We start from the raw sequence: 27,902 nt of genomic DNA, 5'->3' as shown, positions 1-27,902 counted from the left end.
TCCTGTACAAAATCATATTAGTACCATTCTCAGTAATTCCATAATCATCTCCCCACTAGTTCAAGTCCAATGTTTAGGAACAAATACATTAGGTCCTTCTCATGAGTGACACAGAAAGAAAATACAAAACAAATTAAAAATAAAAATTCACATCTTTGTCCAATCCTTAAGCTTACTCATTGAATGACCATGAGAAGATGCCTTCACATCTTCTCAAATTCCCCATACCGCTGTGCAGACAGTGGAAGTACCTTGACAAACCTTGGACTTTTATATTTTCAACCTCAATAAAAGCACAGAAGCCCTGACCAGAGCATGGTGTGCATGGTGTTTGTTTTGTCCTTCTTTCATCTCTACAACCAGAAATTGAAATAAGAAACTCATAAAAGGGAGCTTGACACAGGCAAATACCATTTCAGACTTTTTCGTTCCATGAGACATCTGGTTGACTTTTGCATAGTTGCATTTACAAGTAATAAAGGGATTCATGTTGTGTTAGCTTTGGATAAAAACCTTCCCTCCAGCAGACATGACACCAACGTATAATCAAAGGCGTCATACTGTGATGAGATTTTACTGAGAAGAGGAGAAAGAAACACTACAGCTGCACGTAGGATTCGTGTTAAAACTGCGTAGGTGTGCAACAGAAGGAGGAACATGTACGTCTTTTACGGCAATCATGAGGTGTGTACCGAGCTAAAGACAAGATGATAATTTCAGACAGACCTATTAAAAATTTCACAGCTGAAATGTCCATTTCAAAAACATTTATAAAATGTTAAACAGGAAAAAGATTTCTGCACGTGTATATTATTAAAATACCTCTTTTTGATTTCAAGTCCCCGTTTAATTTAGGAAAAAAGCATAATAAAATCGATGTGTTTCAAGTGACCGGGTTCAAAAAATTAATCATACAGATCACGTCTCATATTCAACCTGATCACACTTGCTAAAAAATACATCTTTGTGCACATACCGTATGTACATCTGTTTTGATCTCTCAGTACATTCTTGCATCCATAAAGTCCACCCTTTCTTCATTGACTTCCCCACATCCGTCTCTTCATCAAAACTCTACCAGGCACAGCACATACTAAGTCAACCACAGTTGTTGGTCACTTTAAAAAACAAAAAAAAAACAACACTCCTCAACTTACATAATCAAGCCAAACTCATGTACGTGTAAAAGACGCCACTGTTACAGAATTGTGTTATGAAATTAAAGAAAAACAACGTAGAAGAGAGGGGGAAATTATCTTTTAAAAACGTGAGAAAAAAAATTGCCCGTATAATTTGAAATTAGGAAAAAAAGTCCCTCTCTTTTAGATCATCACAGTGTTGTGGCCGGTCCATATGAATAACTCTGATTAGCAGGGTTTCCCAGAGTTTCTCGTACCAGTCCAGCACCAAATTTGCACAGTTGGGACGCCTTCCCCCGAAACGTTTGGTCCCCCAAGGTACACAAGGGACAATCCTGCTACTTCAGAAAAAAACCTTTTCCTCTTGCACTTGCAGTTGTGGACTAGTTTGTAGCATTAAAACCTCGTTCTCTGCAGCCTCATCAAGGCTTTTTCCCCATCGGTTGAAGTTCTCTTTCGTCCTTAACGTCAAGTCTCCACTGATGTACCTCTGTGTGATGTACCAAGAGTCCACCCCCACCACCAAATCCCCCAGACTAGAGGTTGTCCCCTGGCTGGTACTGTGGCTCTGTGGCTGTGAAGTAGTCTTCCAGGAAGGACTGGATGTATTCGAAGGTGGGTCTTTCGTCCGGCTCCTTCTTCCAGCAATGCCTCATCATCTCATGGAGGGACTCGGGGCACCCCTGGGGGCAGGGCATGCGGTAACCCCGTTCTACCTGCTCCAGTACCTCTCGGTTAACCATACCTTGAAAAAAAATATATATATTAATTAATACATACAATCAATACATTTTCTTGCAATTTGCCTCATTCATCCAGCCTTCACAAATGGGGCAGCAGCCCAACCCCACAGTGTGCTTGTGGAGAGCTGCAAACAATGCATCACATCATTGAAGCATGCCCTCTACAAAAACTTAAAGGAGGACTTGTCACCCTTCATACAGCAGAGCAAGAGGCAACTGCTTGGCTAAAGGACTTTGCATTCGCTAAATAAATAAACACAAATGGCAGCGAGCTGCTATGCAAAGCAGTGGTCTAATCGTCAGTGATAATTTGGATTCACAGTGCTTTGCTTCACCAAAACTTCAACATGAAGACAGGTTGGGCTGAGCCGATCTATCTATCCATGCTTGGAGTCATAGATAAAAGGTCTAACGTTTGTTTTCAAAGTGTATTTTGTTATGCAGCTTTCATTTTGTGATTTGTCACCCAACACTTAAGTCTAAAATACGCACCTTTCTTAATAAAGGTAAAAATGTTCATTCCTCTAAATGACAGAAATTTCCGTTTATATCAAGTGAAAGAAAAGCAGTGTATTTATCATCAACGGAAGTAATAAAAAATACATAAAAAAACAGTATTCTTCTGGCCTCTTCCTATCGTACTAGACACAGCCATGGAGTCATGGAGTGATTCCCCAGACAGGGAGGCTGTAAGACAGTGATCTTGAACCCTGTGACCCAGCGCAGAGACCGCTCCGTGGGGAGCTCCAATGCAGCTAAAAGAGGTTATGACAGAGTCGTGGTATGGTCAAAGCAGCATCCCCCCCCACCTCCTCTATGGGAGAGAAGGGATCAAGTTCTCTCACACTGGGCGAGAGGAAAGGTCCGGAGCAACTGCTGAGACCAGGATATGGTGGCGGTGGTGGTATGTAGGATGCTGAGGTGTTGCTGCGATTTATGTCTTGAATGTGAAAACCTCGGCTCCAATACTCTGTTCTAATAACATGCCAGCCATATCTCTACACGGACTGAAATAGAAAAAGAAAAAAAAGACGCCCATGCAGAAGCTTTGGTATAGCTGCCTTATATTGTACACGTGCTATGAGGCAAGAAAATAGGAATAGAGTTGCCCAAAAAAAAGCTGCAGCACAGCAGGACTGGAGCCACACATGTCTGGTGAGTCATGCTACAGTTGAGTTGAGGAGAAAAGAGGAGGGTACAGTCCCCAGAATTTGCAGCATTGAGTTGAATTAATTGGATCCAAATGGTTTACAGTGAAACCAAGAAGGCCATAAGGAGCCAGATGGTCCTCTGCAAAAGGGATGGTGGTTACGTCTGCCATATGGCTGGCTGTGTAATCAGTGAAGGCCTTCAAACACCAGACACGCTGCAGTACCGCTGTCAGACAGCAGGGGTCTGATATAAAGACGACAGGAAGAGGGAGATAATTTATGAGAGAGTGTGGGGTTTATTCCCATGCACTGACAAGTCATTAGACATCTGTTGACTCATATCAGCTAGATGCAGTTCTATTTTGATCCGCATGTGTGAGAAAATGCTATTGAAAGCTTGTGAATGAATTATTCAAGTGTACCCTGAAGGCAACTTGAAAAAAAAATAAACTCCATGACAAGACTTCAGTAAGGGCAGACTCCCACGAAAAATTTAAGTAACTAAGACAGACATAAAAACATGTTTGTGACTGTGTGCGTGGCTCCCTACCTGGGTATGGTACTCGGCCCTTGGTCACCAGTTCAGTCAGTAGTATACCAAACGACCAGCCGTCTGATTTGATTGTGAAGCGGCCATACAGAGCAGCTTCAGGGGCCGTCCACTTGATGGGGAATTTAGCACCTGGTAAAGAGAAACATAGTGTCAAGCAGGAAGAACAGGCCTCTAAATGGCTGCCACTAATGATTATATTCATCATTGATTCATCTTCTGACTATTTTATCAGTTAATCAATGAATAGTTTAGCCTTAAGAATAATGACAAAAGCATTCTCCCTTCTTAAACCAGACAATGTTTGGCAATTTTGCTCAATGAAAAATATGGTGGCGCAAGTAGACAAAATTCAAAACAAATGTGACCTTGTACTTTATTTTAAGTAAGGCTTAAATGAGAGTTCTTAAAAAGGAACAAAACCTGGTCGTATGGCAACAACAAACCATAATTGTTATAATTGCTTAAACTGCTGCTGATTTTTTTTGATTTAATCAATAGTTGGTCCATAAAATGTCAATAAATAGTAAAAAATAAATAAAAATAAAATCCTTTGTTGTTCTCAAAGCCATTTTCCTCAGGACTAACATAAGTCTTAAAACTGCGATGATTTATTTACTATCACATTAAACAATGGAAAGCAAAAATTAAGTTTTTTCTGTCATGGTAAGAGAAGAATTGCAGGTATAGGGGTAGGCTTTAAGGACTCCGAATAAATCAGCAGTCTATTTATAGCCAAAGCTGCAGTATATCCGCACGCACGCACACATGCGCACACACACACACACGCACACACACCTTGTCTGGCGGTGTACTCGTTGTCCTCAATGAGACGTGCCAGGCCAAAGTCGGCGATCTTGCACACCAAGTTATCAGCCACCAGGATGTTGGCGGCTCTCAGGTCCCTGTGGATGTAGTTCATCCTCTCGATGAAGGCCATGCCGTCTGCAATCTGGGATGGCATAGGACAGCGTGGGCCGGGCGGGAGGAAGAAATGGCATCAGGATGCAACCAAAGCAAACAGTCAAAGCACATTTGGGAAAATTTTTAAAAAATCATGAAAAATATACTAATGAGTCATTTTTCAGTGAGTTTTCGTTTTAAAAGAATATACCCTTCACTGATCAAGTATTTAACCCAGACGTGAATGCAGGCTGACATTAGCTGGGAAAATAAAGGAAGAAATTCATATGCAGCTGTGGTGAAAAAAACAATTTGACAATTTTTTTTTACTATCCAGCATCTCTTCACTATGGCTGTCAACTCCCTCAGAGCCGGATCCATTTTTTCGACTCGCCTCTGATTCATCCTAAAACACTTTTCCCTTCTGTTGAGTGAGGAGAATAGTGGAAGCACAGGAGATTTAAGGGGCAAATTAAGAGCAGATCACAGTAGGCGACTGAACCGGCGCTAGCTCAAGTGGTTTCTGATGATGAGTGTTTGAGTGCGACAGGCAGTTAAGTGGTGGAGGGCGAGGGGAGGCACATATGTCATTTAGGATAGTGAAGTAATAACAGTCAGATGGAGAACAAACTGAAAACCTTGTTCTCAAGGATTAGGGAACATTGGATTCAACACACATCAGGGGAAGCTGCCAGCATGAAGCTTTCTTGGGTTTATTGCTGATGCATCCTCTCACACAGAGTTCACACTTGCTGCAGGGCAGGAGAGGGGCGAAGGGAGTCTTTAGTTCCTCGTTAACACAGTTCGGTTCAACAGTGACGCCCTCCGATTCATTCAATGAAGAGGCAAAAACACCACACAATAAACATAGAGATGAGCGCCGTCATTTTTGGCTAAACACTTGACTCACAAACTCATGCCGAGGAGTCTACACACAGCGGTTTGTGACAGTGGAAACGCAAATAAATGCGTGCCGAGCCGCTTAGTTAGTATTTCAGGCGCTGTGTTTTGATCCTACCTGTGCAGCCATGTCCACCAGCTGGGGCAGCTTCAGATATTTGCCGTCTCCCTCCTTCAGGAAGTCCAGTAAACTACCTGTTGGGAGTTCAGTAGACTACAGTCAAGCAGAGAACAATGTGTCTGTCTGGACATGGTGTACATGCACTAGAAAAATAAATGCAGTGGACACAAGAGTTCAGCTTCAGAAAATGCAAAAAAACAAAACAAAAAAAACCCACGATGGTTAAATATCTATCTGATGGAGAAATACATAACCAATATTGATATACTGGTTACTGTACATCAAGCTGCAGTGTATTGGGCTGTGTACGAGTTATGTAATCGTCAGTAGTAATGTTTTCGCAGAAATTGCAGGTAAATTGCTGGTGTGTACGACTTTTCATACCTTTGCCCATAAATTCTGTTACAATGTAGATGGGCTCCTCAGACACCACAGCATAGAGAGGCACCAGTTTGTCATGTCGGAGTTTCTTCATGATCTGAGCCTCCTGCAGGAAAGCTTCCGGGGACATGGTACCTGGCTTCAGGGTCTTGATAGCCACCTTGGTAGTGCCGTTCCATGTGCCTGAATTAAAACAAATATATAGCCTATATTAAATATATGTCATCAAAAGTATACTATATAAAAAGGAGAAACACAATGATCACTCAGAAAACCAACCAGCTGTTGCATTTGTGCAGCTTGAAAGCTCTTATTGTAGAAAAAGTTCATCCAAGGCATTTCCAATTTCTAAAGTGACATGTGGTGTAATACTAAAAACCCTGAGGGAACATTAAAAGGGACTTTTTGAACCCTTTTAAACCGATTGAAAAGTCAATCCCAAAATCGACGGCCGTGCCAGGGATCTCTGGCGCTGCTCCCATGTTTACAGAGTCGCTCAGGACAGAGAGAACACAACAGCTTAAATAATCAGCCCCTTCCTGGTTGAGAGCCACTTACTCACGCCCTGCTTACATACAATGAGCTGAGGCAGGAGATCTACTGCTTCCGTCATAAGGCTGACCTTCATGAATGAATCATGCTGAACAAACAGTGTGTGCGCACACACACACACACACACACACACAAGCTGAAGGACAAAGAAGGGCAGCGATGATAGCTAATGGCAAGACAAAATGGTTGGGAGTAAAGGAGGATGTAATACATTTAATACAATAAAATGTTGGACAAACTGATGAGCAAGGATGGGACTGAGAGTATGAAGTTGCAGCTGAGCAGAAATATCATCAAGGACAAACAGCGCGTGGAGAGACGGACACACACACACACACACACACACACACACACAGATAGAGAGGGATTCCTGGGATTGCAAAGTGGAGGCTTGCAGGTCGAGGCTTGCTGCAGGGACAGCCTTAATGAAGACCCAGGGATGAAAGAGTGTTCACTGAAAAGGCCCCTGTCTCACAAATGCGGGGGCCCGAGAACCGAAGCGGAGGAGCTGACCTGTGATTACGGAGCTGTGTGTGTGTGTGTGTGTGTGTTTGTGTGTGTGTGAGAGTGCGTAAACAAGCAGCAATCAGTAATCAGCATTTAAATCAGTATGTGGGCCAGTGATGCAGAAAGAGGCTTGCTGCTTTTACAGGAGGTCAGTTCAGCTCCAATTTAAGCCAGTATGAATCACATAAACAGAGTCAGTTTACATGCGCTTGCCACTTCCGAGTTATGTTACATTACATTTACATTAGTTATAAATAATTCAGAACGTGCGCCTTGTTTCTGTTTGTAAACCCTAATGGCCGTACTAGTGTATGTCCGTGCGGCCGTTTGTATTCTTTACTAATTCATGATCAGTGTTAGCGTCAAACATCAATACAACAGAGTGTTTTCATGCATTTGTGTGTTGTTGACATAGGAAGGCCATGGGCTAATCCCAGTGTGTCCTCGCACCACACATACCGACACTAGTCAAGTCAACCTGCAACAGCTGTTACCTAGTATCTATCAGTTATCTAAAGTGCTAATGGTCGCAGCCTCTCCCATATCCAACTTCAGCGACAACATCTGGCTTTCCATACAGAAAGTTTTGCTCAAGGATTTCCCACACACATATGATTAAACCTTTATGCTATTCATGCAGCCTTTTTCTCCTCGTAATGACTTGAATTCACAGAAAAAAATTAAGAAACACCAACCTCTTGTACATTGGTAATATTAGCGTGTGTACCAGCAAAAGCTTGGATTCAAATTTTTCAAAGTCAAGGAAACTGCCCTCATTAGCAGTTAGAGTTTTTTTTAGATCATCAATGCATCGTTTTTTATTTTTTTGAAGAAATAAATGCCACAGATTAAATGGCTCCAGCTTCTGAAATGTTAATATTCGCCTGTCTACGTCTTCTATGACGTTAAACTTGCAATTTTGGGGATTTGAGTTGTCATTAGAACAAAACAAGAAATACAAGTGTGTCAACTCTGGCTTTAGCAATAGGTATTTTTCAATATGTTCTGGCTTTAAATGTACCAATAAAATATTCTGTAGATTAATCTAATGAAAATAAAAGTGACTTTCAGCACAACATATTAATCATATACACACATCGTGTTCCACTTCAATCTAATCCTGCTCTGCTCCAGAACAAAATGATCTACAACCCTTGTTGCAATGTGGTTTACAGTCAGCCATTAGACAATAAGTTGAAGGTTCATAAGCTGCACTTTCCATTCAGTTAACTAAGTAAATATTGTCCAGTTAACTGCAGAGAGCTCAATAAGGGGCCACTCACACTAGGGCCGCGGCCCCGTGCCAAAGCTCATTAGCATACTAAAGTCTAGAACGTTTGGCTAGTGTGACCACGCCATCCGTATTCCAGCACGGAACAGCCCCTTGGCCACGGCACACCTGGGAGAGGTGTGCCGTGGCCAAAGTACAGATGCTAATGAGATGACACGCGCACAAGCAAGCGCACAGGCGGCGTTCCTGACGTGAATTTATTAAGGATGCATTGTCCGTTAACGTCCGCTGCCTTACTAGTCGGCACCAGAATTGCCCACCACTTGGACTTGTAGCTATAATGTGTGAGAATTAACGTGTGTGTAAGCCTAGGTGTGGGCTAATAAAAGAGGGAGAGAGCTAATTAGGTCGGCTCAGAAAGCACAGCAAAAAGGTTTTCGTGTTTACTCACGTTCGTCAGATGATTTTTTTTCTTTTTCCTCCCGTCAGCTGTCATAACTGCATTTACGCATGGCGGTGGAGACGCACCCAAAACAACACACCGCAGCCCGGTGATAAGGAAACAGTAGCCTACACTAAGGTTTAACAAGAAACTTTATAAAGACACTTAAAAAAACGATCTCTGCCCATACAAAAAGTTCTGACTTGGATTTGATGGAGCGATCGATGTGTACAAAACCATCCGGATACATATGGTCTGATGACGGGCCGTTATATTAATAATAAACAGCGTGCTGCACAAATATGAGACTGTTCACCGCGACCTATTACGTCAAGACTACATTTAAAAAAAAACAATAGCTTAAGGATTCTCGTTGCTCTAATGTGGAAGTGGAATATTTGATGCAAATTTGGCCGGATGAAAATATTCACAAACAGTCGTATAGCCTACAAGTAGACTAAGCTCCAAATCCTAAACGTGCACGGTGACGTAGGCAAGGTGCAAGTGTGCCCAGGCCACGAGCAGTGTGAGCACGGGCCTGCGGGGGGAGTGGGGAGGGGGGGGAATCGTGCTGAATCGTGCTGAGCACGGAACAGGCAAACGGCACTAGTGTGAGTGCGCCCTAAGTCACTATGCCACCAAGCTTCCAGCAGCATTTATTTCCAGAGGCTGTGCAACTACATTTTGCATGCCAAGACAAATAATCACAAAGTAGACTAAAGATAGAAAACATTTTTGAGGAGTGGCCCTGAGGATCATTAATAAAAGCCATTAACAAAGCAGTATGCATAGAATATATGAATTCATGTAACAGATACTGTGGTGCAGCAGTAATAGGGGCTTACCCATCCAGACTTCTCCAAAGCAGCCCTGGCCCAGTTTGAGCTCCAAGCGGAGGGACTCTCGCGGGATTTCCCAGGCATCCTTAGCTAGTCCCTGAGTCTGAGGCTTGACCGTGGGGCACACCGTGGTCAGCCTGTAGCACAGACCGTCAGAGTGCTCTGAAGAGGAGCAGGCACACAGAGGGAGGGGAAAGAAACAGAAAGAGAGTCTACTTTAAATTGGAGTTTGTTAGTGATGGACCTGCTAAGTCAAACCACCACAAACACATTTACTAAGTACACAATCTGCTCATTATGCAGACCCATACCGCGCTAAGAGAGGAGTGTGAACACGCGATGAATACAATATTACATCGCCACATGCAGCAAAGTACAATGGAATCACAGCGAAGCAAACACTCTGAACTCTTTACCCATCATTCCTAAAAAAAGGACAATCCTTTATTTTTTCCCTATTCTTCCCATTAAATTACTCTGCCATAATGACTCGACCCATGTTGACCTCCATTTCAATTCAATTTCAGTAAGAAAGCAAAAAGATCACAGGGACTGTTTGGTATAGTAAGCCCTGGAGAGAAACAAGTGGAAAATCAGCCGGTTATATTCAAGCCAATGCGCCAGGAACAGACAATGCAAACTTTTTCTGCATGACTTCTTAAGTTATTACCGTCTTCTGTCTGGAGTTCAGGGATAGCCTACACTTACAGAGGGAATATAAAGGAACGGGGAGCTTCAAAACTGGCCAGATATCAATTCTAAAGAGCACAGCACAGAGTGAATGACATGAATAAATTCGAAGCAAGCAGAGCGAGGTCAACAACTCAACACAAGATGAGAAATCCAAGGTTTAGGAGTCACATTCTCTTGCGGAGACTATGGATTATAGGCTTCTGGGAGTATAACTGTTTGCTTGTGAAATTTCAATAAAATATTTGTGTGTTTACATCATCCAAATGCTTTTTTTGTGAGAGTCGAGGCGATTTTTATTTATTTATCAGGAACAGCTGCCTGCCTATGAATAAAGTGGAGATTACAGCAGGCTTAAGACCGCTTTTTTTTATAGGAGGTTTTATATTCACGGCTCTTTTTGGCTTAACTCTCACATGGTTTTTGCCTTTTCTTGGGACTTTGTCGTGACTACTCAGCTGCAACCGTGCCAGTGAAAGCACAGCGCTTGCAATAGGTTTCGAATGGCTGTGGATAAAATAAATAAATAAATAAAATGTAAAAAGCCCACTGTAAAAAAACATATTCAAAAACATATCACAGCAGCAGATCTGCAGCTGAATAATGCATGTTCTCCTGCAAGGACTGAATTTGCTCGCTAAAATACCTAATGAGCAAAACAACAGCAGAGGCTGCTTGTATTGCCAAAACTCTTCAAAAACACTGGTATGTTTTTCCAGGTTATGTAGAGCAAACATGAGACACTACCAACTTGCTCCAAGGAAGACCTGTAAACAAATGTGTCTGTATGCTGCCTACATGAGAATAAGGCTGTGTGTGAGGGAGGGGGGGGGGTCGGTGTGGAAGGGCTGCATACCTGTGTAGTGTTTCACCAGCTTCTGTAGATTCTCAAACTGGGCCCGGGTGGTGATGTAATAACCACCGTTGTCCAGTTTACGGATCTTGTAGTGTTTGACGTTGTCTCCCTTAACCTCATCCCAGTCCCGGATAGACAGGGAGTAGGCCCCTTCAAAATAAAAATAAAGTAAGTTGGATTGTGCTTCAAAGTAACAGCAACTCTCAAACCTGCCATGTACTGTTTATCAGGATTTTATTTCACAATACAGATAACTATAGAAAACAAATTTTACTTCTGAATTTGGTTTATAGTTATCTACATTAAAAAAAAGCTATTTCTTAATGTAAAAATTCACATTTGGCTGCGAGAAACCAAGTTCAATGCATTCACATATGAGGCAAAAAAGCTTACATCATTTGCCTATATACCTTTTTAAACTGCAGAATTATCACTACAGTCTTGACTGACAAGGAATAAGTCCTCATACCTTTTGTCGTCTCGCTCTCTCGTGCCAAGAAAGTGCCCCGTTGGTTGCCCGGAAGCAACAAGAGTCGCTCGGCATCTTTGCGGCCCATTTTACCAAAGTACCACCTGCCAACAGAAATAAAGTCAGATAGTGAGTCACTGGGGAAGCTCTCAAAGCAATATGTAGGCTTTTCCTATTTGTGTATGAAGAATATGGCACGAAATGCTCTGGCTTTATATGAATCTTACTGATCTTTCTAATATCGTCAAGTTGAATAAGGATTCTGTTTGAGGTAACATTAAACATCAGGGATTTTAATGTGGTTCACATGTGGTTACCTTCAAGGTCCGACTGAGGCAAATAAATGGCTTGTAAGACTCATTTAAGTCAACATGATTTAGACCATACTACTATAATTAAAGCTCCTTATTAACTTTGCTGCAAGCAATACATCTTTGTTCCATTACATATAAGAGCGGCAACAAAAAAGTCCATACGTATTACTAGGAATACATGTGTAAAACATTAGCTTACAGCTGTAAACAATCTTAAAGTATAGCCTTCTACTGCTTGTTTTAAAGTATACACTTTTATATTTCAAGACGTCATTAAAAGCTGAGTCATCATGTTTAACCGTCTCACCTCAGACACATTTTTCTTCCTGACTAAACTGAGAAGGAGCCAAAAAATCCTAAACACTTTTGATCACTTGTACTCATTCTTTTAGACTAAAGGCAAAGTTAATTGGCTGCTTTAACCAGTTTGTCTTTTACTTTATGATTAGCTAAAACATCCAGCATTAGTAAAATGGCGGCCAGACAATTGGAAACCAGGCCAATACAGACTAAAAGCGGCACAGTCCGTAAATGTTTCTGCCACACTGGATGAACAGCAATGGGAATGCCGCCAGCTCTCAGTGACAATACAGGGCCTCCATTGTTTGGACTGTCGGTCATGTTGGTACATTTTTGGGTTAGTCACAATGTGTGTGAGCGCCCGGCCGCATCATGTTGTCTTATTAATCAAGAGGAGAAAACTAACCTAGCAGGATGAGTGAGACAAGGGAAAGGAATGAGGGCAATAAAATAAAAAATCTAATCAAATAAATAAAGGACAGACAAGGGAGTTGTGAAAACGTAATAAGCTCTCACTCTTCCGCCTGGATGGAATCAGCCGGAGCCACGTAGTTACTGGGGATGTAACCTTTCTCCCCGGTGTTGATGGAGCGGGCCTCCCACCAGTCGCCTTCTCTGAAGAGGGAAATTAATGACACAACAACAAAAATCAGAAAGACACAATGCAGACACAAAAGGCAGAATTAAACCATACACCTACTCTGTAAAAGGACCGCAAGTATAAAAGCGCACAAAAGGTAGAAAAGGAAAAAGGTGGCTCCATGAATCATTCCACCACATCAGGAATCATCAGTGTGTAAGCGTCTTATAAGCCCGGCGAAGCAGAGGCAAAATTAGTGTTTATAACTCCTCTAATCAATTCAAAGAAAATATAACATAATGTTAATTCAAAATATTTGTTCTGATATTCATTGACATGCTATAACGTCTGAATATAACATATTGTCAACACTGATGAAACAATGTACATCATGATTTTTTGGGGAGAAATATTGCATATTTGTATCTCTAAGGGCATTATATTATATGTGTTCAATTTTAAAAAAGTGAATAGAAAAAAAGCACAATTTATTTCTCTGAAATTTGGTGTACAAGTAGCAAAAAATGGAAATGTTCAAGTACACATATTTACTAGAGTACATTTCTTAAGTAAATGCACAGTTACTTGCCACCACTGTTGACAAGTACGCATGTTTAAACTTTTTAAAAAAGGCTCTAAAACGTGTTTCACTGTGTGCTCTATTTCCACAATTTAAAACTTTGAAAACAGGCCTATAAAATAAAAATATACTGACTTAACAGCAGACAGCAGAAAAGACGATACTTTATGTATAGGAACCACGCAGGCAGCAACAGCGAGAGTATATTTAACAGCAGGTGTGTAGGCTCATGTTAAAAGAGAAAGGAACTGAGGTGTAGGGAAAATGTGTCCTCTGGCATTTCTGAATAACTAAGTGAGTCTGGCCCTGCTCCTCCTCCCACCTCTTCTCCTAAAGCAGGTGGCATTTTTATCACTGCACTTGCTAAGAATTCATGGACAGAGGTTTGGGACGTGTGTGATAAATGAGGGGGAAACAAAGTATGTAATACGTTTTCACACCTGTGCACGCATGGGAATAAGATGTTGTCGAGTGAGTTAGTAAAAAAATGAGTAGAGAAAAATGTCGACCTTTTGCTTTATAATGTATTGTTACTTCCTTTAATATTACTGTGATGAGTAGATGTAAGTTAACTGAAGAAAGTGTGTAAAAACTGACCATTAGGCATATTTACAGTGAATACAGGTTTCTGTAAATATGATTTAGAAATAAATCTATTGTATCATGTTGCTTGTATTTGACTCAATGAGGGAGGTGTGGTTTGTTTGTTTTATACTTTAACCTGAATGTGATTCCCTTAACTAGCGGAATGAACCGTGGCATGAGGAGAGTGATGATGACTTGACAGATGGCCCATTAGAGGAAGCCATTAACCCAGACAGATTTCAGCCTCAATATCAGACCAGAGAGTACAATAAGGGATTACACACATACACACACACAGCGGCTGCTTGTGTTTAAAAATGCGAACGCACACACATGCACTCACGTGTTATTGAAGATCTGGAATCGATCCCCTTTTTTGAATGACAGATTTTAGCCTCAATATCAGACCAGAGAGTACAATAAGGGATTACACACACACACACACACACACACACACACACACACACACACACACACACACACACACACACACACACACACACACACACACACACACACACACACACACACACACACACACACACACACACACACACACACACACACACACACACACACACACACACACACACGCGGCTGCTTGTGTTTAAAAATGCGAATGTACATGCACTCACGTATTATTGATGATCTGGAATCGATCCCCCTTTTTGAATGAAAGATCGTCCGACGTCCTTGCCTCGTAGTCATACAGAGCGACGAAAAAGGTTACACCACCTGAAAGCATGAAGAAATAACCGGTAAGTTTTTTCTCTGGAAATGTTGCACCACAAATGAAAACTGCACAAACAGGCTATGACCCTGAAATACCTTCTGTAATAACTTCTTGGAATATCCTCCTTTTTTACTTCTATCAATCGAAAATATGTAAAATCATGCAAGTCCAAACTGTATTACAGTATAGAACCAGCTCATCTAACGTTGGCTTATTTCAGCAAAACATAAAGGAAATGCAAAGAATATTCCTTTGGAAGTTTCTCAAACCCTGTGGCATCAAATCAGTGCTTCAAACTGATGTTGATCCTGAGGAGAAAATTCTAGGGGCAGGATCTGATCTACAGCAGCCCCTCAGGCCAGATCATCCTGCTTGAGAGAACAATACAGGGACTGTGGGGGTGGGGTGGGGTGTGTGTGTTGGGATAAAAAGTCACTTTTTACGAATTCATTTATTGCATAATTTACCTATCCAATCAAAGATGCATTATCCACTCAATACTGTGCAAGATTACTTTTGGCGTCACCCGGAGCCATTTCATCAGCAACAAATCCTTAATCAAAAAGTAATTCCGAGTCAAGCTCCTGTTGAAAACAAAAAACTTTAAAATATGCACAACAAAATCCATTGGATTCCACGTTTGTAATTGCTTTCCTTGGCTCCCTGGACGCCATGCAGGCTGCATTGCTTCCCATATAACAGACCTATTTTGGGTTCCTCCTCAGCCTTGATGCTATTGGCTGCCTCGTTTCAAATGTCTTATTTGCATAACATCTGCTGCACATAACATATGTGCAGCAGAGTTTCATCTAAAGTTGCCCACTGCTTTAGAGTGAAAAGTTAGAAAAATGGCAAGGGAAACATTTTGCCAAAGTAATAGGTGGATTTAGTTAAATAAGTCTATCTTTCTATTAAAAGGCAGCACAGCTTTTACATTCCTTTTTCTCCTCTTAAGGGATTTGGGGACCCAAGTCAGTGACATGAATTTATGTAAATGATAAAAAGAATATTTCCTTAATGAATGTTTCAAAGCTTTTATTTCCTCCCAAATATTCAGACTCCCATGTATCCTGCTCCCACATCATGTGTCCAGTAAAACTGACCTGTGATGACTCCGGGGAAGGGGCTGCTCACGGCCACTGAGGTGAAGGAAGTGGAGGCCCCGCCAAAGGGCGTCATGATGGAAGATGCCCCTCCGAAGGGCGTGAGCCCGGACGCGTGACTGTTGTAGCTGTTGTTGAGGTTCTTCATGGCTGGGGAGTGCCCCATCAGGGTGGGGTCGGGCCCGTAGTGGCCCAGGTGGGAGTTGACCGGCGTGGCGTTAGGGTTGTCGGGTCGGTACTTGAGCGCGGGGCCCTTCTCCTCTTTACTCCTGACGCAACCCATCGTCAACTGCAGGGGGAGAAGGAAGATTTGATTAACTGACCCGCAAATGATAGCATTTTTATTCATCAGAGCCATCTGTAATGTTTGCCTACAGTAGATTCCCCGCATTAAGTTTGCAGCTAATGACTTGAACAGTTCTTAGTCATGCATTGTGATTAGGGTTGCAAAATTCCGGGAATTTTCAAAGTTGGAAACTTTCCATGGGAATTAACGGGAATTTATGGGAATTAACGGGAATTTTGGGAATTAACGGGAATAAACGGGAATTTACTAAATTTAAAGCAGCCCAAATGCACTAAATTCTCATAACTATGTTATTTCAGTCCAGGCAAACGTTCTAGACTGTAAAAAGCAGTTTTTTCAACTAGGTTTTAATATATTTATGAACATTTAATTTCAAATCAGATTTTTTTTTAAAGTTTATTGAGATACCCAACTTGATATCATAAATTGATTTTTACTAGACCAGGTTTACAGAGGCTTAAGCTTTGATTTTAAATATAGTTGGGGACAATATATTTTAGCATAATCTTGACTAAAACAACCAGATTTTATGCAAGTACACTTGGCAAATTGCACATAGCACACATTCTACTGCAGGGGTACTGAGGCCACGTCCCCTACATGCTCTGTGCATTCCTCCATCACATGGTGGGGGGGGCATTTGACTTTATTTATTGAATGGGTGGGGTCAGACATATGAGTAATAATTTACTCAACATTCATCTTTTTGTTGTTCAGTGAAATTATTGATTGTTCATAAAATAATCAACTTGATAAAGTTCTTCTTACAAATAAATCTGTTCAAATGTAATGTTTTTTGATTGTATTATTTTGCATGGATGTCTGCCTATGACCAAACATAGTGTTTAAAAGTTTAGATTTATGGTTGGTTATGAAAAAAAAAAATTTAAATTACCGCCATTTTGTTAATTCCTATAATTTCCAATTTTGAATATTCCCAAAATTCCCGAGCGAAAGTTCCCGTGGAAAGTTTCTGGAAACTTTCCGGTAATTTACCGGAAACTTTCCACCCCTTTGCAACCCTAATTGTGATACACTTCTACAACTCTGAATCTCTTGACACATGACACTCTTTTTGATGATTCGAAGAACTGAATCTACTTTTTATATCTTTTATTTTTATATACAAGATGTTATTGTAAAGAAGCTACGTTAGATTTGGGTACAATCTTAACATACAATGCAAAAGAGGCTTATTGTAAAACATGGCCAAAGGTCAGAGCAAAGATTATTAAAACCTGCAAAGACTAGACATATCACACTTGGTCCACCATCAAAATGCAGATTAATTTTGTCCTGAACAATGACATCAACATACTGAACGACAAGAAGACTATGTTTAGCGTTGAATTGCTAGGTTATCTACAAAACTTTTAAGAACACAACATCTACAGCTTACACACAGAAATGGATATCTGACAAAAGGAGTTTGCTTTTTCTAATTTGTACTGATATTTGCATGGAAAAGGTGGTAAAAGATTCAAGGGCAATAAGGATTCTTATTCTCTGGAAAACAGTTGGAGGCGAATGAATCACACTATTTTAGCCATTTTAGACAATTTTGTTTAAATCCTTCTTTCTCGTGCTATGTGATGATGACTAAGCAACACCGACCGGCCCAGACTAGAACATGCTCAGTGTAAAATTACTATAATCATCCCAAAAATTGAAATGGGAGTCCTACTCCCAACATTAAAAAGTTTGAGACTTTGGGGGCGCCTTTAGCTCAGTCGGTAAGACGTCCCCATCCCGGGCCGGGCCCAGCAGCAGACCCGGGTTCGACTCCCGCCCGCGGTCGTTCTCTGCATGTCACTCCCCTCTCTGCCCCATTTCACCTCTGTCTCTCTGCACTATCAATAAAGCATAAAAATGCCCAAAAAATATCTTTAAAAAAAAAAAAAAAAAGTTTGAGACTTCATGCAATTTTAACGTTGTAAGATGAAAAGGGTAACAAAGAGTCAAGGCAGGCAGTGTGTAAATTAACAAGAAAAGGGCTTGAGCTCATGCTCTGTCCTGGGACTGAGCTTGGGTCAAAAAAATTGAGAAACAGTTATGATTTTGTTCCGTTTTTTACTTGACATAACTCCATCCAAAAAACAAAGACGGCAAGCCAATAGATGAATAGATAATACAACTTCACGTCAAGCCAGCTGAGCTACAAACTAGATCCTATTACAGCCTGTGGCCACTTCAGCTCTCCCCTGTGATCACACTATCACTGACACAGATTTGAGAGGGGCAAAAAGGCCCTTAGGTGTTAAGAGTCAGGGCTCTCCTCTCCTGAGCTTATTGATATACGACACCCTCTCTGTCTGTGTGTGTGTCTGTGTGTGTGTGTGTGTGTGTGTGTGTGTGTGTGTGTGTGTGTGTGTGTGTGTGTGTGTGTGTGTGTGTGTGTCAAGTACCAACGCCACATAACTTCACATAAACAGAAAGAGAAGGATAATTCTTCCCACAAGTATTGTCTTGGCACAGCTGGTGTTTGTCTTTATGTGAGAAAGTTCATAAGTTGGGTGCCCTCAAATGCAGAGTTTCAGATAATAAATAAATAAGTCAATTTATGTTCATATGCGCCCATAATGAGTCAACATGCAGAGCCTGCTCTGGTTACTCATTTTTCTGTCACCTTTTGCCTCATTGTCAAGTGGCTCTGTAGCATTTGTTTTCTCAACTGTACATGTGTGCGTTTTCTAACTGTACACAATAAAACAAGCTGCCACTTCACAACAGACAAACACTCGACTCCTTCAGTGAGCCACGGTCGATGGCTCATATCCTGGTGTTTGTAAAGCATTATAACACAGTTTCACATATCAGGCCGTCACTGAAAGGTCACACATTGGTTTTTGTGACAGTAACAGAAGTGTGTGCTGCTGGTTGTTCTTAGATGGACGACCAACAAAAAGCCAAGACCAACAAAAAAAGAAGGAAAACAGGCAGAATACAAAGAGGTGCATTTACTTCGCAATGGCCCAGTAAATGTCTGTTCAATGTGTCTCTAGGGCAGTGGACTGATTTGCTACAAACATTAGCCACTTGAGCAAATGTAGTATTAGCTTCTCAGACAACTGTACCTTCACTGGGGGATTTTCGATTACTGGTCACTACCTGCGAGGCTTTAGAGCTGACAGCTAACTGCTTACTGTCAGGAAAATTCCTTGAGACGATCAACTAGATTGATTATGCAGATACAGACTCACACTGTGGTCCGTATCCCGAGAGTCCACTCTCAATTGTATATTTTTAGGCATCAAAGTATTATAGAGTTGTATTTCTTGGTCAAGGAAACAATCTTCGGATTTAATTCTACTAAATTCAGCATGCAAAAAGCCTTTTCATAAGTCAACAGGAAAGCGTTTTCACTGTTTACTTAAAAGTGGTTGCTTATTAGGCCCTGGTTAAGACTACATATAGTGTTATGTCGTGTGTGACATTGTTAGGTTTCAAATTCCTACTTAGTGATATTGTTGGGGCTTTATACCACATTTCATATTATCTGTGACCCTTTGTCAAGTGGAATAAGGTCATAATAAATAAAACATAAAGCCAGCCAAATGCCCAATAAAGATTTTTGTCTCCCTCTAGAAATTGTAATTAATGTATTGATTCGGCAGCACTATGTTATATCAAACTGGAGCTAAGACTTAATCCCCATGGAGAAAACATTTCATTTAGATTATACTGAAAGTATGGCATTTGAAGGGCAGCGCTTCAGCTAAACCTAATGAGGGTCAACAATCAATGTATGTATGGATAGTGTATTGACCTCCTCTCATGAACTATCAGCACTGACTGAAAGCCAACGCTGAGGCAGCGGAAACAGAGTGACAAAATATTTGGAGAGAGTGATGAATGGAGATGAATTATTGTTTAAAAGGAAGCCATTTAAAGAAGGACAAATGTATGCTGCATCGAATACACATTATTTTATCTTCTGCGGAGCATCTTTGCAGGTTGGCCTGCTAAAGAAGTGGATAAAGATGAAATTATAGTACAATCAGACCATTTAATTTAAATCATCAGTCCGGCTCGTGCACATTGGCCAGCTAACTGGTCAATTTAGACAAATTATGGCCTCTTCGGGAAACAAGACTTCCTCTGTGGGGTTGTTAGTGTTACCACAGACAGGATAACCAATAACAGCTGCTGGCAACAGCATGAGATCTGTGCAAGCATGGCAGAACTACATGTCCTGGCAATTTGTTAATGTTGGTCAATACGCAATGCAGTTGGAGAACATTTCTAATCTCTTTCTTTATATTGGGCACAGGTTATTTATAATTATGTGGGTGTTTGTGTATCAGTGAAGCCCTAAATACAAGTTTGCAGATTTGAATTTGCTGCACAATTGGCATGTGCAGATGTCCACACATGTTGTGAACAACTACTAGTTAAACAATTGATTTATTGTTTTTATTTAATTTAATTTTAATTTGTATTTATTTTTTTACATTTTGCGTTTACAGACAAATTGTTTAATCTAGTAAATACTGTTAAATTGATTATCAAAGTAATTGTTTGTTGCAGGCCATGTCCGGTGCCACAGCCATCAGAGCAGAAGCCAATACAAACATGACCACAATCTTTGACCTTATCCTGTCACACGTCTGCTGCTACACGTTTCCAAAAGCCCACGTAGTGGCTGAACCTAAGGCTAATGCTACAGCAAACGGATAGCTGACCTGAAAGAAAAACATTGGTGTGGGTGTAGTTAAAAGAGGGTATCAATGGGTCAAGTCATCTGCTGTGTCCTGGAGACACTGCTGGTCCCTAATCCTAACGAAACCACCTTGCCACAACTGTAAAAGCACAGAATTTCCCCAAATTCTGTCACTCAATTATAGGCCGAAGAATGCTTTTTAAAAAACTCCTCTTTCCTTAATGCTTGACAATTTATCCCATTTCCACCACTATGTTACTCGAAGGATTCTCGCCTTAAAACGGCCATGACTAGATCACAAGCCTGAGCGAGCCCATGATGTTGTCACATGGTATAGCGTGTCAAGCTGGTTCAACACTCACAAGTTTCACTTTGGATCTTTTCCTTTAGTTGGCTCAAAATGCAAGTCATGGCCAGTGTCCTGCATCAATCAAAAGGGTGCCATATTAAGGGTTACAATCTTTTACAGAAAAGTACGCCAATAACAGAAAGCAATCGGAAGGTCTTGTTTTTAGTGGAATAATTAACTTTTACTGCTGCTACAGGGAACATATAGGCCTTTCACACCGCCGCAAAATCGGCGCTAGTTCTGGGCTTGTTCGGAGTTAGAGCCAGTGTTTTGGTTTCACACCGCCAGAGAGCCTGCTCCGGGCCGTAAAAACCGGGGTAACTCATACCCCAGGGTTGAGCAGGGTTTGATAAGAACTGCTTGCGCCAGCGGCTGGGGGAGGGATTATCCTGACCAACCAGAGCAACTCAAACCTCATGCCCGCCATATTTAAAAACACCGCTACTACGAGACGTAAACATAACATAATTACCGAACGTAGCGATCAAATTGACCGGCGAGAATACGCTGTATGGGTCCTGTTTGCTTAAGAAAGCAAAGCGAGAGCCAACAAGTGTAAAAATAAGACGTATTCGCCGCTGTTGTTGTGCTTAAAGCTAGCGGTAGCTTCAGCGTTAGCCACAAGAGCAGCGGCGTCGGGTGACGTACACACACGTTTACAGTGACGTCATGACGTTGCTCTCTTGCCGGCTCCATGGCTGTCTCCGGTCGATGTGAAACCAACCGGTTCATAACTGGGATAAGGCTGTAACCAGTTTTGAACTGACCCCAACACCAGCCTGGAACTGACTCTTGGTTCATTTTGGTGTGAAAGGCCTAATAGAGGAAGATTGCTCAGGACATCTTGCTGTCGTGCACACATATTCCCAATACTGTGTCCATCCCCAAATTACCAAAATGTTGTTATAGCCTATTCCAACTTGTCAACCTTCCGAATTCGAGTTAACCTTTTCCAAAAACTACAAGTATTTGAAAAACTTTTAAAACTTTGAATTAAAAATTACAACATAACATATAGCAAATGTACCCCCCAGTCTTTGACCCACCCATGGAGAAGTGGGCCCCAAGAAGAAGAGAAAGGACAACGTCTCCCTGTTTAGTAGCGCGGAGAAAAGCCTGCAATTTATTCTTTTGTCTGCCCCATCTACCTTTTGTTATGGGCAAGGAGAAAGTACCTTGTGGCCTCCCCCCTACAGAGCACAGCACACTCACAATCCCTCCTGACCTATACAGTCCCATACACATGCTAACACTGCAGCAGCATACATGCTAATAAGGGCACAGACACACTGTCCTTACAGTGCTTGGAGCCAAAAAAACCCAACAATCAATCAAACCAACAGCTTCAATTAAATATTCAAAACAAGCAGATGCCTCATTAGAGAGGAACAGATTTACAACCACAGCTCATATGAATGGACAATTTTATCGATTCAGCAAATCAAATAAAAGAACACTGTTATACACAGCACATGCTGTTTTGTGGGTAATTTTATCCAAACCATTTTACAGAATGCATCAAACTATCTTCAAGTGACATGTGTGAGTCCTGGTGGCACATTTACTTCACCACATAAAAGACGTACAGTATTAGGAACATTTAGAAAGAAACTGACATAACGTCATGCACATACCCCCCACATATTTGTGAATAACTTGTCTCCCAGGGACACAGCACAAGAGCACACAAACTACAGTGTCATTCAAGTAAATGTTGGAGCCACACCAAATCCAAGGACATGTGAGGCTGTGTGCCAGACTGCCAGTGATGCCGTGTCAGATTAAAGAGACACAGGCTGACGCTTCCCACAGGGCTGAATACAACAATGCAGAGGAGCCGCAGGAAGGGAGCTCGCTGTGGCTGGCAACATTCAGGGGAAGAAATCACAGAGCTACACATAACCAGGCCAAAGTGTTAGCGATAAGGGGCCCGGGTTCTCCGCCAGAAATACATGTCGGATGATTCAATATCTCAGGAGCCCGCATACAACCATATCTGTAACTTTTTCCCGAAACCAACCTCTACATTCACATCCACTTCGCATTGTGATTGTTTACAGAGCCTAGGCTGTGTATTGAAACAATTGTTTTGGTCAGCGCACACATAGTACGAACAGGTAGCGGTATCTGACATATACAGAATATATGGTAAATGTATAAAAAGATGATAGTTTCAATAAATTGTGTATTGTTGTCAGGGGCTCCGGTGGTGTAGTGAATAGAGCGTGTACCATATCGACCCGTGGACCTTTTCCTGCTGTGCAAAAGTAAGAAAGACGCCAGGTTTTAATTGAAACACAACTATTCACTCCATCTTCTAGTGTGGATGTTCTTAAAACATCTATAAGCATTTTTGACTGGGAGGTGGTGGTCAGAACCTCAGTCGAACCACTTATTTTCTAGTGAACCCGGATCTTAAGATATTAAACTTTATATCAAAGTGTGCATGAGCTGACTTGCATATGTACCAGAGTTAAGTGTATAACCAAGCTATTAGCTACACCCTAAAAGAGCTTTACAGGCCTACATTGTAGGTGTTCAATTGACACCAATGTTAAATTGATAAAATCCTGGCATTCCAAGAGAAACTATTCGAAGATGTCATAGGAACGCATGGTAGTAGAAAATGTGTAAATTAAAATAAAAACAAAACTATACTGAATCTGAAGCCAATCTTCATGTTCTCAATCAGTCCCTATATATTTAGCTTAAATACTGACCAATCTTTGATATCTTAGGTTATATAATTCCAGGAGTTTCTGCTCTTGAAAAGTAGGTATAGATCAAGTATGACCCAGCTCTTAATATTCTGACTAAGCAGATAAGAGGTAACTTAAGAGTGAACTGGGAGAGGCTCTTCGACCTTTGAGCTACTGCCTTCTGTGTAACCATTGCTAATTACAAAACTGACACAAGTTAGACTTTAGAGCATCAGGATGTTTAACTATCAGAGGTCTTTACTTATTCTTTGATATCATAGTTCCCGTTTCAAAATCAAACTTTTTACCAATATATTAAGCCAAAGTTCTTGTAAAGCTGCCCTTTGGGTTGTACAGTATTTGGTGTTCAGAGCGAAAACAGCCATGCATTAAAGAAGACGCAGGGTGTTGCCTTGTGGGGGAGTGTTTTTGATATCAATAACATATGGAATACTATCCAGAGAGAGTCCAGTATGGGTAATAGGTCAGCGTGTTTAAAGGTTTGTCGAACACAATGATGATCACGAGACAAGAAATATCTAATTTCAGAGTTATCCACAAGACATGTCATGCACACTTGAATGTATGTTTGGCACATGCAGTGCATTGCCGGTTGATGCCGGGTTGAGTTCCTAGGTCCCAGTACCCTCTACACAGTAAGTGCCAATGTCGGGGAGGAAAAATGACTGTAGGGTCGTAACAACATACTGTACTGAGACCAACCCAGGTGTGATGTAGAGTGGTACTACTGCGCCAGGCTACATCCCAGCTGCACATAGTGAAGAAAGAAGAGTTCATCACTACAAGCGAGACCATCAGGTTACTACGGAGCTTCTCCTTTTTTTACAGGGCTGATTCAAACAGCAGTATGTGAGGTCAACGAGCCAGCCTTTCTTACTCTATGAAAAGAGGAATACAACCCACAACCCTGAAAGCCAAGTTGACAGACTTGCTCCGTAAACACTGGCCACAATCACAGAGATGAGAGAGGGTATCCAGGGCGGCGAAACGTAACTGAAGCGTAACCCAGTAATTGCCCTGGCAAACTCTCTGAGGCGCAGCTTGGCCTTATCTTCAGGGCAGCCTGCCATCTCTGCCAATCGCAGTGTGTGTGTGTGTGTGTGTGGGGGGGGGGGGGGGGGTCGACCGGGGGAGGAAACTTCCTTCCGAATCCATTCATGCCATTGAGGCCACCTGCTGTGACTGTCAAAAGACTAGAGTGAAGCTGGGAGAGAGAGAAGGGGCCATCTTCAAGCCATAAAATAGAAGAGCTCTTCTTGTTCTCTGCGCCCACGGTGGAGATCTAAAATCCAAGGATTCTTTTTACAGACATGAGTGTGTCGTGTTGTGACTTTGACTGTGGTACCAAAGATTAGAAACTTCTGATCAGCAAACTAATGATACTGAAGAGTCTCATGCGTGCTGCGAGGACAGTCGAGGATCCTTCAGGTCCTCCATTAAAAACTCAAGTCCTTGAACCCCGGCCAACGCCACCTGTTAGCGCTACTCACTCCTCTGCCAACAGCCCTCTCCTTTCCAGCTGTGTGTGTGTGTGTGTGTGTGTGATAGACGCGACTGTCCAGCCAACTGGAGCTGCACTAACCAGAGGGATTTACCATGGAGGAGGATTACTGAGGCACCAGAGTATATGTGCACACCAACAGACACACATGCACAATCAGGGGCAACAAATGTATGAAAACACACTAAACACAACCTTACAACAGCTTCCATGTACTTTGTATCTTCTCACACACACATGAGGAATTTTTGGAGTGTGTAAATGTGGGAAGTAGCCTACAGTTGCACCACCACAATAAAAGCATGCTAGAAGAGACACTGAAACTAGAGCAAAGTGGTTCAAATTACAGGGGTTTTTGGAAGCTCTGTTGTATGCAGTGTGTCTTGCAATAAAGGCCTATAATAGCTTAGGCCTACAGCAGCTGATTTTGTGTGTGTGTGTGTGTGTGTGTGTGTGTGTGTGTGTGTGTGTGTGTGTGTGTGTGTGTGTGTGTGTGTGTGTGTGTGTGTGTGTGTGTGTGTGTGTGTGTGTGTGTGTGTGTGTGTGTGTGTGTGTGTGTGTGTGTGTGTGTGTGTGTGGTAGATCTAGAGAATGGGTGAGGCAGAGAGAAAGGGGGGGCAAGTCGTTCACTTTGAAATTAGACTAAATAAGTCATAGAAAGGTGATCTGTTTTGTTATTCTGTGTAGCCTGTGTCAAAGGCTTAAACTGTGCAAATACAGCCAACTAGCCTTGTTCCTTGACGGGTTTGTTTGTCTTTCCTCATTGTTGTCTCCTCCCGTCGAAAGATAAAAGCGAATAATCCTGAAGCTCGAGGTCCTTGTTCAGGTTTTAACGACGAAACCGACTTTTGTAACAGTGTATCGAAGCGAGGAAACACTCCAGCTGCCCCTTTCCCAAACTTTCTTTCAAGTGTCACAGCGACACAAGGCCCTGCTCACTCACTCCCACGACAAAATGTGACTCTTTTATGGGCGAGCACTTCTTACCTTAAAAGCGACCCTTGCAGTCGTGTACTTCGGCTACATGCGCCCAGTGATATTTTCTCTTTCTTTTCTTCCACGTTTCTTTTCTTCCAATATTTTTAATTTCACGTCGACAATCCAAAGAAGTGGAAAGAACCGACTCAAGCAGTCTCTACCGTGGAATCTCAGTCTTCGGGCTGTCCCATACCGATTAACTAGTTACCCCTAGCCCAAAGTCCTCCGCAGCCGGGGTCGGTAAAACGGAGACACGTCGCCAGCTGACAAAGACTGCTTAATATGGCGGAGCACAAGCGAAGCAAAACAGTTAACATATCCACAAATCACCGCCCGTTGATAGATTAGGGTTGCCCTGAAATACAAACAACAATAGCCGGACTAGAGCCGAGGAGCCGACGAGGCCACAGAAGGAATAATGCTGCGTTCAGGTACCTAGATTAGACTCGTACATCCGGACCTCTGATCTTAAATTGATCATAAAACACTAATTACCACAGTGGTGCCACAACTTTTTGGCCTGTGAGGCCCTTAAAACAAAGCAATGTCTTACCATTAAATATATTGAGGTTGCTGCTATCCTGATGCCTATGAATATTTATATGAATCTGCCATTAAGGTTAATTTATCAGTTTGTGTGATTAGCAAAATAACCTAGTTAAAAACTACACAATTAGGCCTACAGATTTTTATGAAGTGAAAATATTTTTACAGTACAGCAGTATAAAATAAAGAAAAGCAGCAAATTGTCATATTGGAGAAAAACATGTGTCTCATGCTTGTCATTCTTCTTTATAAAGTCACTTAAAGCTATCATCAAAATGGTTGTGTTGTTTTTCTGTCCATCAACTTGTGAAGTTATCATTTCATATCAATCAGTCACTTAGTACATGGATATGCAGTTACACAGGGAGGAAGAGATCAGCCTTCCGCCTTTGAATATTTTTTATTTTGAAAACAATTATATAATAATCAATTGACAAGCTATGTCACACATTTTATTCGAGCAACTCAGGTGACGAAATGTATTCAGGCAGATTTTCTCTTACTTTGTTGTTTTGTTTGTAAAGATTCATTACAGCATGTTATACTATTTCCTGTAGCATTTGAACGCCGCATCATCTCCTATTGAATGGGTTTTCCCTTGTGCCCAATATGGCCGACATCACTGATTTAGGAGAAAAGCCACCATCTGGCCTGATAACAGATGGAAATTGGTTTTCTCATGTTGTAATAAAATCGTTAAAAAAGAAGAAAAAAAGATAAGGAAAAAGAAAAAAAAGTTGTATAATTTAGTAACAAATAGTGGGGTGGTATTGTGACGTCACCTTTGAACCTTATTTACAATGTTCAGGCATCTGGCGCCCTCTAGTTAGTTTGAAAAGCCTTCTTCTATCATTAAATATAGGCCTGGAGTTAACACTGTTGTAAATTATCGCCTATTGAACTCCCTGTGGTTTCAGTCCCAAAACAATTTTTTATATAAATAGAGTGAGTATATTGCTATAGATATGATATGAAGAAGCTAGGATTGCCATCTAAAACAGATTGCATCTAAAACATCTTGTATACACACACAGATAGGCCAGAGATAGATATTACTACAATACCAGTGCACTGCAGGTTCAATACACACAAGACTTTATGCTGAGATTTTATTAAGTGATTTGCTGACCCCTACTGACTTTGACTGCACTGCGCGCAGGCGCCCCTGCAAG

General features: G+C 41.5%; 1 protein-coding gene across 1 annotated transcript; it reads right to left on the bottom strand.

Annotated features, from left to right (window-relative positions):
• Nucleotides 1-6: 6 nt before the first annotated feature.
• yes1 (YES proto-oncogene 1, Src family tyrosine kinase) lies at nt 7-26,581 on the bottom strand. The gene is made up of 12 exons (XM_080034593.1): nt 26,194-26,581; nt 15,670-15,958; nt 14,469-14,568; nt 12,605-12,703; nt 11,475-11,578; nt 11,006-11,155; nt 9,466-9,621; nt 5,892-6,071; nt 5,505-5,581; nt 4,382-4,535; nt 3,584-3,715; nt 7-1,884 (listed from the first exon to the last, which is right to left on the bottom strand). Exons 2-12 carry the CDS (start codon nt 15,950-15,952, stop codon nt 1,676-1,678), a joined length of 1,644 nt encoding a protein of 547 aa, XP_079890719.1. The 5' UTR covers nt 15,953-15,958; nt 26,194-26,581; the 3' UTR covers nt 7-1,675.
• Between the last annotated feature and the right edge of the window lie 1,321 nt (nt 26,582-27,902).

Source organism: Ammodytes marinus (genome assembly GCF_949987685.1).
Source record: "Ammodytes marinus genome assembly, chromosome: 9".
Classification (NCBI taxonomy): Eukaryota; Metazoa; Chordata; class Actinopteri; order Uranoscopiformes; family Ammodytidae; genus Ammodytes; species Ammodytes marinus.
Note: the sequence above shows the minus strand (reverse complement) of the source record. Positions and strands in the feature narration are given on the sequence as shown.

Coding starts and splice junctions, on each gene's coding strand:
- yes1 (XM_080034593.1), bottom strand. CDS start 15,952: ATGGGTTGCGTCAGGAGTAAAGAGGAGAAGGGCCCCGCGCTCAAGTAC. Junction 14,569..15,669: donor CTTCCCCGGAGTCATCACAG/GTCAGTTTTACT, acceptor TCATGCTTTCAG/GTGGTGTAACCTTTTTCGTC. Junction 3,716..4,381: donor CGAGTACACCGCCAGACAAG/GTGTGTGTGCGT, acceptor TCTCTTTACCAG/GTGCTAAATTCCCCATCAAG.